We start from the raw sequence: 14,454 nt of genomic DNA, 5'->3' as shown, positions 1-14,454 counted from the left end.
TTTATATAAAGTGTGTTAAAAATTTAGAAACATATGAAATCATATAGTTTTTGCTGCAAATAGTAATTGAAAGAAAAAAAAAAAGATACGTTCCCCGATTACATAGTCATAATATTGAATGCAGAGTTTGAATAATTTAGGAAGTAATTTATTTAACAAATTTAGTGCATACTTGGTTAAACTCTTTTAGTGTAGCTAAAAAAACTACCATACCACTTTTTTTTTTTGTCGTCAGTTGTAGTCGATAATAGCTCTTTATGGTAATAATTGTATATTGATGAATTAGATTGCGAAAGAAAACAGATATTTTACTGTAAATAAACTTAATTTGCAATTGTACAATTTACTACTTCAGTAATTTATACAGAAGCCACATAATTTTGATACAGTAAAGTAACATTTTTTAGCTTGCATATGCACAACCGTGTAAAAAAAAAAGAGTATTTGATTAAATTTAATTTAACCATTAACTAGGTTTTAGTCAGGCAATTCTCATACTGAAATGAACAAAATAAATTTACCAATTTGTTACCGAGGATGTAATAATTAGATGAATAAGACGACGATTAATTTTAGAACTTGAATTTAAATGATGAATTATGGAAAACGACTCTATCGTCCTATTCATGAATAATATAAAAGCTTTAATTTCTCTAATAATTCCACTGGGAGGTAATCGAAGTGCTCACTGAAAATAATTTTTTCCCATAATCTATGATAAAATCTTAGCCGAAGGGAAAAAGATTAGTCGAGAAAAATATAACGTCTTATTCACTTGCCAGTATTCTGCTAATATAAAGTATATGATGAATGAACATTATAACATTTAAATCAAATGACTGAGAATTTGGACTTAACGTCGTCGATATCCATCGCGTTGAAGTTTTGGTAGACCGATCAAACCTTTTTGGCTAAATGTGATATATTTTATGTCTTCTTCACATGTCACCTTGTCGGTTATATTGCCAAAAGTAGTGAAAATTAAAAGCTTGATGAACGACATTGGAATCAAATGTTTGTAAATCTGCAGGTATAGTCTTTGATATTCATCTCATTCAGTTCACGGTCGGCTGCCTTAAAATTGTCGGCAGAATGCGATATCTTATTTAGTCGGATATATTGCCAGAACTAGCGCAAATTATAAGTTAAATGAACGATTTTTCAATCAAATGTCTGAAAATCTACAGACTTAACGTCTTCGACACTCACCGCATTGCGTTCATAGTCAGTCGATCAAAAATTGCCAACAAAATGAGCCTATCACCTTGTCGATATCTTATTCACTTGTTAGCTTGTCAGTTATATGTCAAAAGTAGTACAAATTATAAGCTGAATGAACGACATTTGAAACAGACGTCTGAAAATCTGGGAACTTAACATCTTCGACATCCATCGCATTCAGTTCTTAGTTGGTCTATCAAAAATTGTCTCCGCAAAATGCATCAAATTATCGACTTATCACTCTATAGATTATTTTGCCAAATATAGTCAAAACACCTGAATCGTTACTTGGACAATCCGACTGTTTGCAATATATTAACTTCAAGGCTGTTTTGAAATAATCATATTCGATAATGCTCATCTCTCTCAAACATCCTGAAGTGGTAAATGCTTTTAACGACTAAACTCTGAATTTCTGGCCGACTGGGGGGCAATACACTGCCGACGGGGGGGGGTGCGGGTAATTGCCCCCGTGCTATCGCCGCCTTTGAATGCTGAATCCCAGTATTGTTATTCAATCACTGGAAAGACCGTTTTACGATCAGCTCCGTTGGGTGCCGATCAGTGCCGTTGGTGACCATTTGGCGATAAAATAAATATTACTGGTAACTTCGAGAATTTTAGTAATTCATCAATAGAAATCGAGATATGCCTGATTAGTTCCGAACCTTCTCTGCCCACCTCCCAGAAATTATAAAAGACCGGCAGTCTCAAGCTGGGGTTGGTCGTAGTCGTTTATAGAGTCGTCTAGGGGATAACGAAGCAACGGGGGAATAATCCAGCGAAGAACAAGCTTTATGTGGAGCTCAAGCGATTGCTGTGTGCCGAGTCCTGGCGTTTATTGTAGAACTGTAGAAGCAGCATCGTGTCGTGTGTGGCGTAGCCAGTCGTGTAGTAGTCAGTCGGCAGTTGAAGACAGTGGATAGCTGCAGACGTTTAGAGAGATCGTAGAGTGAAGCTACGCAGATTCTCTCCTTCTGCTGAATTCTGTCTGGACGCTTTGTGTGCTTTGGTTGTTATTGCTACCGATTACTACTTGTGGGCTACTGTGTGTTGCCTGTCTTCGTCTCTGCTGTATATATTTGTCGCCTTTGTGTTAGTGCTTTCGTGTTTAATAAACGTCGTCGTAGTTCGTTTTTGTGGTTTGCTGATTGTTTTCACACCATACACCCACTACAAGGAAACCCAGGGACTTTACGGACTTAGTGGAATTGAAGGAAAATATACATATATATGTGTCCAATGTGTGAATGTGTTCCTTAGTAGAATATATATATATATATATATATATGCATAGTCAGAAAACTTTAGGCTATTTCATGTGGACTGCGACTGCTTAAAAGAATTCTCCCGGTAATGCCAAGATGATTTTGTATAGAAATTCTGTGGATGAGCAACTGAAATCTTTTTGAAGGCAGAAAGCAGATCTTTTACCTTAAAGAATGGAACACAATGCTTCTTGCCATGATTTTGATTCCAGCAGGTGACATTTTAGGTATGTTTTGTTGTCTTTCGATCAGTTCATTTGCCTGCGAATACTATGTAGTTGTAGTGTTCGCATGAAAATCAAGATATTTTTGCAAGGCCTGAAAAAGTTGGCTATCGATTTGTCGACCTTGGTTAAATCTTATACGATTCGGGATTCCACAGCGCGAAAATTAGGAGTAAATCAAATCTGCACCGCTTCAATCCACCGTTTATAGCGATCAATGATAGAAGATATTTGAATCCTTTGAAAATAGGCAACGAACCAAATGGAGGTTTCCAAAGTCGAATCGTATGACGATTACAATGATTTATCGTGTATAAAAAGTAAGAAAAAAACTTTTATAATTATTTTTCTATTAATGGCATATTATTCCCGCCCAGCTGAAAGGCTTTTCCGTTTTAGAGAACATTCATCACTAAGAAAACCACAGCTAAATATTGGTTGCCTTTGTCAGGGGTCCCGTTAAAGGAAAAGACGCATTTTTATAAAAACCGGAAAGATGCACGGTGTTTAAAGGTTTGAACGCGAATATCATATTCCAAGAATAAATTTTCTAGTTATATTGATAGAAATATTTGTATTTAATATCTTCCAATATTTGACATCTGTAACATTAGTAAAATTTTGAATTTTAATTTTTGAATGTTAATTTTAATGAATTTTTCCATTTTTAACACTTTCGCTACAAAATGATTCTGTATCGAATATTTAACAATGATTATTACTTAAAACAAACCTAATAAAAAAACTGCTATATAAGACATAAACCCGAATTTGGCAGTTTTATGATGGATGGTAAGATAGTCATCAGAACATTACTATGAGAAAACATGCAATAAATCTTATTATTACTCACATGGAAATTTTTTTTTTCAACTTTTCATCTGAGAGCACATATAAAAAAATTTAACATTCGATTAAAAAAAAAAAACTTAAGTGAAGCATTAGAGTCATGTTGAAATATGTTCTAACCTGAAAACATTTTAAATAGATATCCAACAAAAGAAAATACAATAACTCACAGTTCAATATAATAATCATATATTTATTTTCCATTAATAATTACATACCTTTAATAGTTTAAATCCCTATAATCACACTTTACATAAATATCATAAAATTTAGGAAGCATTTGGCAAGAATATATATTATTTTATTTTATTTTTAAAAAATGTTCATAGTAACTATCCATGAGCAACATTTCAAAAATCCTTCCGCTATACTACAATGATCTAAAATCTACCACAAAACTGCACACAATGAATCTGTTCAGTTACATAGTCTAATACTTTAGTCTCTATGATCATAACTTAAATAAATAAAATTTCATAATTTGAATTAATTGCTAATATTTCAATAATAATTAACAATTTATATACATAAGTTTCATAGCTTATTTTGATAAAAATTTAATCAGATAAAACTGTCATGGTTTAACACTCTGAATCCTGAAAGTAGTCAAAATTTAGTAGTAACAGCCAGATTAGTAGGAAATTAACACTTGATTTGAGCACATAATTTAATAAATTAGTTTATATTAATTAAATTTCCAATATACTTAATCTTCACTGTTTTTTAATAATGGAAAAAAACTTAAAAGAAACAAATATATAATGATTCCCCCCACAGCATATTGAATTTGAATTATATATAGTCATAAAATCTACAAAAAAAAAAAAAAAAACATTTAAAAAAATAATGCACTTGTTATATTATAACACGTAAAAATAAAATATTACACTTTAAAACTTTATTTTCTGCCAGATCATTATAGAATTATTTGCCCAATTACTATTGTAGCTGTAAATTACGTATTATTAATTTATATGTTAGCGGCAAAGTTTGATAACCGGCATTCTACAGAATGCCGAAAATTGGCAGGCAAACAATATTTCACATTTTCTAGGCATTCCATGGAAAGCCAAACCACAAAACAGGAAAGACATCTCACATGATGCTGTTTTACTTTTTATCTCTATTTATAACAAAGATTAATCTTTATGTCTGTGTGTTTCTGTACTGTTTTTTGACATTCTACGGGGTACACCGTTTGACCTAGAACTCCGAAACGTGGCACATATATAATTCGGAAAATGGAAATATACACCTCGAGTTTTTTGAAATTTCAATTAATTAAAAGTTAAGTGAATATTTGGCGTCTTTCGGCGATAACTTTGAAAAATGTAACAGCAAACATGATTTTTACATCAACAATTGATTAAAAAAATACTTATAATTTTGTCGCATGACTTTTCCAATTTTTTAAAAAAAATATTTTAAGCGTATTTTCCAATAATTGATTTCACACAAAATAAAAATAAAATTTTACATGCAAGAGCTTGTTATACTTGCATGAAGGGGAAAAAAAAAAAAAAAAATAGTTTTTATCAATGCGTAGTCATTACACTGATAAAAGCTCAAATGAAAAGATTAAGCTAATTCTCACTGCAAATTACACTTAAAAAATTGTAGTTTCAGTAGGTATCTCTAAGAAATAAAATAAATATAATATTCTCTGGGGAAAAAAAAAATACAAGAAAAAGATTTCTTTGATTTTTGAAATATCTAAATTATTCAATAATTCTGTGTTATTTAAGGCAAACATGATTTAATATATAGAGGACATCAACTCTAATTGGGGCTCAACAGTTTATTTCTAAACCATTAGTAATAAAGAAAAGGATTTAATAAGTCTAAATGAAATACGAAATTATATTTCATATAGTTTGAGTCAATAAATCTTCAAATGAATTACAGAAACTTAAATATAGATCTTTGGTCCTATAATTGAAATACTCAAGAAAAAGGAAACTCCACTCTTTTTCGACAAAAGCTGATTTAAGTTACAAAAATCCGAATATTTCTACTATATAACAACATGCGATTTTAGACAAAGTCATCGACCGCTTCGAGGAATATACATCTATCAGTGCTTTGGAATTTTCTTAAGACCGACTGGTCTAAAATAACGAAATTGCTGATTGTACTAAAATAATAATATTCAAAACTGTATAACTCTATTAAATTTGATTGAAATGCTTTAAGATTTAAAAAAGGAAGTGTCAAGAATATTCTACTTAATACGATTCATAAAATCGAAGAGATAGTATAAAATGTAAACATCATAATCGTTTCAGAAGCATGTTTATTGACTGAAACAAAATAAATATTATTTACGTCATTTAAATCTTTTGAAATTAAAACTGAATTTTATGATAAAACGGAAAAATTTCCACAGATTAATATTTAGAAATATTGTATAAGAAGGGGGGAAAAAATCTGTATTGCAAATAAGAACATTGAATGATTCTCTTTTCTATACTCATATTTTTTTTAAAAAAAGCATATTTCCTTCAATCGCAAACATTTAGTACTAATTGAAGTTTCATCCCTTCTGTATGACTCCAATTTTAGGGAGATGACAAAAAATGAGGGGAATGTATAATAACGAACGTACATAATGAAGAGAACGGTGTAGAGCTTCTATAATAATAAGAGATAGATGACTATCAAAAAATTTACAGCTTAAAAATATTTTATTGGGGAAATTATTAAGGTTAAGTTACTTAAAATATTTAATAGATTAGCGACCATTCATCCCAAGGAATCGGTTGGTCGTCAATGTTGGCAAGTAAGAACAAAATTAATACATTTCAGAATAAAACTATTTCATTTCTCAGTGCAATAAGTAGATTCATATTTAATTTGGTTTTCTTTAATGATAAAGTCATAAGTTTTTCTTCACAAAACCTGATTTTTTAAAGGTATTTTCAATAAAAGTTTAATGGCTCTTCCATTATTTTTCCAAAATAGTAATTTTATCTTCGAAGAATTAATATTTTTTTAATAATAGCATTGCCATGACCTTTTCTTCCTACATTGCCTAAATAGCAATTGTTATTCTATAGAATGCAAAGAGAAAGCATATAATATTTCTATTTTTTCACAGTTTGCCTAAAATTGTCCAGGAATCCCACTAAATACCTAGGTATCCTATAAAATGCTGGATTTCATACATTGCCGGTAACGTATAATTATTATATAATTTCACAATGAAAAATAGTATGAACCAAACAATGCCAGTTATACCAATGATACGCAATTATTTAAAATTAAATATGATTCTATTTATACATGCTCAATAATTACTTGTATCCTAATAATTAAAAGCTAACATCCATAAAGTCAAAATAATTATAGAAGAATGTTACAGTACAAGATACTGAAATATTAATATTGTACTCTGCATAACTGGTAAATGTTAATATTTAGAATTAAAATTTATCAGTTGATAATTTTGCTCACCCTCTTGTTACCTTAAATTTCTAATACATCAATATAATTTTCAATCTTATGCTTTATTAATGGCGATCGTCAAATTTTAAGCACTCAGCGAAAAAAAAAAAGTTAGCATTTATTCTTTTTAAAAAAAAAATGAATATCACTAGAACATAAATTGAAAATACAAAACTGGTGGCTTATCTGAGTCAATTTTTGTGGAATGGCTATCATAACTGCATTGTTATTGCTCTTTTTGTCATAATAAAGAATAAAGCACCCATACATCAAACCTGCAAGTCAAAGCTTACATTGACTTGTAAATAAAGAATAATTATTTTTATCTAACCTCCATCCACAATAACTGCAGATATTTTCATTAATTAGTTTAAATAAATAAATAAAATGAAATGGCAATGAAAAAAAATAGATAATCTAATTTTTTTTCTAAGAGATTAAATATTAATTTGAACTTGGCATTTAAACAGCAGAGAGAGTTAGCAATACAATTGAAGAGTTATTGTATTGCTTGCAAAATAAAACTCATCCATAAAGAACATAAACTTTATATTATAACATATATGGCATCAAGAAATGCTTGAGAAATTTTCTATCCAATCCTATTCTGTTTTCTCCAATCTATAATTAAATATACTAAACAAATATTTTATATTTTCTTTATTTTATTGTGGTAATTAGAATAAACTATGACAATGTTTTAATAAGCATTTATTGAGTTTAAATTATTTAATTCAAATTTCACAACAACATTTAAGAGAAATAACTTTGATTTTCAAGCTGTCTTTTTTAATTCACACATGTAATAAATTTTGCTCCTTTCGAAGAAAAATACTGATGTGGCAGACATTTCAAGGAAGTGTAAAATACTTTTATGAAAGATTTCTCAAAGAAATTAATCAAGCCAATGCATCAGTGCATTAATATAAATTTTTTAAACATTTAGCACAACATAATTCTAAAATAAAAATATAAATTTAGAAATGTGTTACAGCTCATGCCTAGTTTCTAGCTGATCCCTTCAAATTTTGCACAGAGTTGTGAATATCAGAGAGAATGAAAAAATAATTCATAAAACCATGTTATATAAAACATCATATTGCAATTCACAAATAAAAATGCATTAAAACAAATGTTCATTAATATCTTCAATTAATGCTCCAACTGTATTTTTTCTAGAGTATATAGAGAAAGTTTTTTAGAGTATCTATACTACTGCCTCAAATTTTCATTTAAAAAAAAATTACGTCTTTATAAATATATCAAAATTTCATTTTTAGAAGAGAAAAAATAACAGAAAAAAAAGGACAGACTGATAATAAAAGTAGAGGTGGTAATTATACAAAACACGCATGAGCAATATTGATGCAAATTGCAACAACTCATACATTTAAAAGCATGGTAAGTTAATTTAAAGAGTGATTTTATTCAAAATTCAACTGAACTTTTGGGAAGCAAAGAAATGCAACACATCTAAGTTTTAGGTACATGCAGTTATCAGATTTTTTTGGAGACAGCCAAGAGTTTATCAGAGAGAAATTAATTGCAAATTACATGGTATTTATGGGCTGAATGTTTCAAGTTAAAAAGAAAAAGTGATTTATTTTAACATTTGATGTCAAAATTTAAAGACAGATCTGAAGGATAACGAACAGGAGGAAAAAAAATAAAATAAGAGGGAGACCAGGCACTTGACAACTGCTCAAAATTTTGATTAAGAAAGTTGGTGATATTAAAGTTTGTGAAATTGCTGAACTGAATGGAATTTCTAAGAGCACTGCTCATAAAATAATATGTGACTTAATGTCACATAAAGTTTTAACTCGGCGAATACCGAAAATGCTCTCTGATGAACAACAAAATTGAACGAGTTTTGTGCTTCAATATCTCATCCAATATTACCATGAAGGGAATTCTTCCATTGAATGCATTGCTATTGGAAATGAAATCTAGAATTATGTGTTCACTTCCACAACAGAGCAACAGTAGACGATATGAAAATATTCAACTTTTCCAGATGCAAAAAAAAAATTCAAAACTCAGCAATCTGTCTGCAAAACAGTGAGTACCAGTGAATGCCTTCTATATGCCTTCAGTATTTTGAGTGATTTTCTTGAATTGTACACCATCATTAATAGTGAAAGATACTACAAATTCCCCAAAAATTGCATATGGTCATTAAAAAGAAAAAGCATGGATAATTAAGTGAAAGTTTTAAAAAATGGTGCAAGACCTCATACATCGAATCAAACTATGGTTAGATGACTGGTTATGCAACATCCACCGTACAATCAAGATTTAGTCCTTTCCTATCTCTATTTATTCAAAATTTAAAGAAATTTCTGGCAAGACAATATTTTGTAGAATGGTCAAATTTCAAAATTTCATGCAACTTAACAAACAGCAATACTAGAAAGAGATGTTCAAGCTTGCATCACATTAAGATAAAAATCTCAATGCTTATGGATATTACGTGGAAAATAAAGATAAGTATGCATTTTTTGGGAAATGTATTAAATATTATCTTGAATATTAGAAATCAGTGTAATCATGACTGGCACTTTTTTATTGGACTGGCCTCATTTCTAAAAATTAAGTACCAAGAACCATTGTCAACACTGAGCAGTTAAATTTGACTGGATTTAACAGTGTAAATATCATACTATCTATAGCACAGTTATATTATTACACAGTTAAGTTTCTTCATATGACAGATTCTCTCTCTCTCTCTTTTTTTTTTTTTTTTTTTTTTTTGCTTTGTCTGGGTAGTTAATACATATTCCCAAACAGTTTTTAACAGGCATATATTATCTATTAGCCAGATTTTATAATCAAAGTGTTATTTTACTTTAAATTATATCAATTTAGAGTATTTTTAATATAATTTGAAAGAAACAAGTTAGCCAGATTTTATAATCAAAGTATTATTTTACTTTAAATTATATAATCTAGGGTATTTTTAACATAATTTGAAAGAAACAAACTGAAATGCATGCTTTAAATTTGATTGTTATTAAGTTAAATCATTTCAATAGTTAAGAAACAACTCATGGAAAATGACAGCAGATAAAAAATAAAATACAGCTGGAGAAAATAGCACTTTCTAAATCTAGGACTAAGTCTCAAGAAAGAGTCCCATAAAATCATACAACTTTCATTTTAAATTCAGAGTTCCACAACTCAGAATTTACTTAACCACTTTAATTTAGAGTTTATTACTATATTTCAGTGTTAAAAACTATATTTTGTTCAAATATATCTTTTACTTTAAAATACACTAGGATTATATTTAAGACTCTTTGCAATATCAATTTGTATTGTAATCAACTATGGAAACTTACCAAATAAACAAAAACAAATAATAATAATAATAATAATAATAAGTTCAACAAAACACAAATCTTGATTCTTTTGTTCATGTAGAATTATACTAAAAATGTAATTCAGTTCTCACAGTATAAATAATTTTTAGATACATCAAGAGGTAACTTTCTGCAAGACCCTCAATAAAAAGTTAAAAAAAAAAAAAAAAAAAAAAAAGGTTAATTAAAATTAAGAAAGGGAACTGCAGCTTCTAAGAAAACATCAAATGAGTCTGTAAAATGAAAATTAAATATAACACATAAAAACAAAATATTTTAACCATAATAATTTCTAAATCTTTATACATCTTTTCATTTTGTTCTTAACTTTTTACACTGTATATGAGAAGAAAAGTTTTATTAGAATTAAGATAATTTTTCATTATTTTCTGTATACTATAATTAAATTTTATCAAATAGAAATTACATTGGCAAAATTTTATATATATATATATATATATATTTACAGCAACAATAAAATCAAATTAAATCTTTTTAAAAGCATTTTAAAACGGCAATTATTTCTCAAAAAGAAATAATTATAGTAACACGTAATGAAAAGAAAACAATTATGAAACTCTTCAAACAGATAGAAAAAAAAGAAAGATTTTGAATATCTGAATATTCAAAGGTTAAAAAAAGTCAACGACTCATTCTAACAAATTTTTAAAAAAATCCCATAATGAATATATCTTGGATTGAAAGTAACAGTAAATTAAAATAAGTTCTGGTATTTTTACAGTATTTTAACACAAAAGTCAATTTATTAATGCAATGTTTAAATTATTACATTACAAGTTATATAACTGAGCAATTTTAACAATCTATTGTATATTCTCAAACGGCTAATTCTTGACTGCCAAATAAGAGCAACATATACTTTATGGCCATAAATTTGTATCAAAATTGCAATTAAAAACAATCAGAACAAAACAAGTTTTAAAATAATATCAAATAAATTTGGTTGAAAATAAATGATACCTATATCACCATAAAAAATCAATAGAGAATAACTACGAAATTCTTTTACCTCTTTCTGCCAAAATCAATAAACACCAAGGAGAAAAAGAGAGACAGAGAATGAAGAAAAGTAATTAAATAAATTCTAGTAATTTAATATTTCTCGGAACAAAACAGTCTGGTAATATAATGATGAATTTATACATTACAAGCAATAAATTTCTTAATAATAATATTCATGAATTCTGAGGTAAAGTAAAAAAGAAAAAATATGGAGGAAGTAAGTATGAGATTAATTATCATAAAACCACAAGAAAAATTTATTAAGTCATAATATATGAATACATGGAAAACAATTTAAAAGTTAAATGTTATATATAGGAGAAATATTCATTATTTTATAGAAAATATGTATTTTTTTATATAATGATGGCCACAGCACTTACAAGGAAAACAGTATTTAAGTTAATATGATATAAATTGAAATTATTATTTATCAAAAAATAATAAATTCATGCATTTTTAAGGCAGTTTGGTATCATGGCATAGATTTGCAACTTTTTAGCATTCTGATGACCCACTAAAAGATATGCTACTTAATTTTAAAACTGCAGATTACAATTAATCACCATTTAATTAACATGAATATATTCTAAAAAACTATAAAATGATATAATGCATAATTTATTAGATTGAGGTAAAAATTTTCACAAAAAGAAGTTTAAAAAAAAAAAACCTGCAGTTTTTAAATCATGATTAACAAAACCCCAAAACGAAATCCTTTTTGTATCTTTGAAATAAAAAAATCAAATTATTGCACTTTCTGTAATGATATTTGAAATTCTATAAATTCAAGACCAAATTTTTAAGTATTTTAATTCATATATATTTAAATACAATAAAACAAAACTATTTAATATAAAGAATTAAATTTTTCGCATATAAAATTAGCTTGTTAAAAATCTTCAAAGGCAAAACAAATCACAATTTGATAACCACATAGATATTTCAGAAACGTTCTATTAAGTTTTCATCAAAAGTGAGGCAAAGTGGTGGTAAAATATGAAAAATTCATTAAAATACATATTTGATATAAGAAGGAATAACTATATAAGGCTTCTTTAAATAATACAAGGCAATTGCCACTAAATCAATACTGCATAGATTTGTGCTATTTCGAAGAACATATAAAATTTCAACACAACTTCACTGACAGCTAAACTCCAGCATAAAGTGAGCTAATTTGTTTACAAGTACAATTTCAATAAAACTATTTTTCTTTTTCTACAGAATGGTTAACTTTCCTTCCAAAAACCATTGAAAAGCCAGAGGAAATTGATGTAATAAAATTGTCTCAGAATTCAACATATGCTATAGCATTATTAAATTATTCATATTCAGTATTTGTACTGTCTATTTAACACATATGAATAGATTTTATATGATAAAAAGTAAATTCATTTAAAACCTTCAATTAATTAAAGAGACAAAACATTCCACACTTCAACCAAAAAAAAAAAAAAAAATTAAAATCACAGGTATTTAATAATGTCCTTCCTCAAGATATCCTTTTATTCTGGAAGGTAAAGGCAATTTCTGAATGTGATCATACCGTGTATATTGACGGATAACGAAACGGCACAAATATTGCAGTGACCGGACTTGAGTGAACCTTGAAATAGGTTTTGTCAGTCGTACAGGAAAAGATGGAGCACCAGGTGACCTACTTCGAGAATAACAGAACACACCCGATTGAGAATAACACATTGATTGTTGTATAAGTTCAACAATAGATGCATGACCTTCAGGTTCAGGCTGAGAATAAAAACTAAATAGCCCACTACTGTGTTCTATTCTAGTGTGTAAAGTCTTTCCATATGAGCGAAAACTCAGACTCAGAATGTATCTGTCATCTGAACTGTCACGTACTAAAAAAGCACCATCTGGTTGATCGTCGAGTTTTGATTCTGCTTCACTTCGATTAATGGGTCCCCAATACCAGCCATACTTTGAAAGTTTGTACAGCTCCTGAGTTAAGTTACCAACACGTGGCAGGCCAGATTCAATCATTGATACCTGCATGCTGCAATCATCCAATCGAGTTAAATCAGATTCCACTTTGAGGGAAAGACTAGAGGCAACAGGGTTAACATCACAGGTAATATCGGACAAACTGTTAGAAGAATGTGGGGTCTTTGAGCAAGAGGGTACATTACTTTGGATTCCTTCCAAACAATCCGACTTACGATTTCCAAAGCAAGAACACACATCATTATTGCCAACACTTGGTATGAGTTCTGCCACATCATCATTTTTTTTACTAAGTTGTTGATGATTCTGGCAGCGTAATATAGAAGATGTCACCGGCCACACACTGCATTTGTCACCCTGCTTGTGCTTTCGGGTCCTGTAATGTTTCGTGCAGCAAGCATGAAGCTCGCAATTTTCACTATGACTCTGACATACATTCGATAGGGAGTCGGATCTGGTCCGAGTATCGCACCTTTTATTCCGTTTTGATTTTTTTAATTTCCTTTTAATTGTATTTAATATATTACTTTTATTACTTGCATCACTGCAAGGAGTTTCTACTAAGAGAGCGTCACTAGGTAAACCTTCGCCTGAGCCAGTATTGCTCAAGACTTCGGTTCCGTCTGCAGCAGCGTCGCCATTTGTATTGACGCCCTCAAATCGTAAACATTGTTGAACTTTGCGACTCACTTCCAAAGGACTGAATCTTGATAATCCCACTCTTTTCATCATTCCAAGATTTTAATATTGCAGCATTCCGAAGAATGCTGATCACAGGTATATTCCAAAAAGTAGATAATTACATTGAAACATGAACTAAATTTCTTCACACACACATACAATTCCCCTTTAACAACAAAACAAACACAGTTCTTCCGAATTGCCAATTAGTTGATTATTAATTTTACACAATCGAAACTGAAGATGTGATTTCACCGGTTTAAAATGGAATGATAATTTTAATTAATTCTTATTGACTCTCATGCTTCAGTATAATTTATTTTGAATGGTATATTGCAAATATATAATCGAAAATTAAGATTCACTTTTTGATAATTCGTATAGTTCAGCTATTCGAGATATTAATTTAAGCCG

The 14,454-nt window shown here is 29.0% G+C and overlaps 1 protein-coding gene across 1 annotated transcript; it reads right to left on the bottom strand.

Moving 5' to 3' along the window:
- Positions 1-11,039: 11,039 nt before the first annotated feature.
- LOC129985159 (suppressor of cytokine signaling 6-like) lies at positions 11,040-14,305 on the bottom strand. The gene has a single exon (XM_056095083.1). The coding sequence runs from the start codon at positions 14,089-14,091 to the stop codon at positions 12,871-12,873; it is 1,221 nt and encodes a 406-aa protein (XP_055951058.1). The 5' UTR covers positions 14,092-14,305; the 3' UTR covers positions 11,040-12,870.
- Between the last annotated feature and the right edge of the window lie 149 nt (positions 14,306-14,454).

This window comes from Argiope bruennichi, chromosome 9 (assembly GCF_947563725.1).
Source record: "Argiope bruennichi chromosome 9, qqArgBrue1.1, whole genome shotgun sequence".
Lineage (NCBI taxonomy): Eukaryota > Metazoa > Arthropoda > Arachnida > Araneae > Araneidae > Argiope > Argiope bruennichi.
Note: the sequence above shows the minus strand (reverse complement) of the source record. Positions and strands in the feature narration are given on the sequence as shown.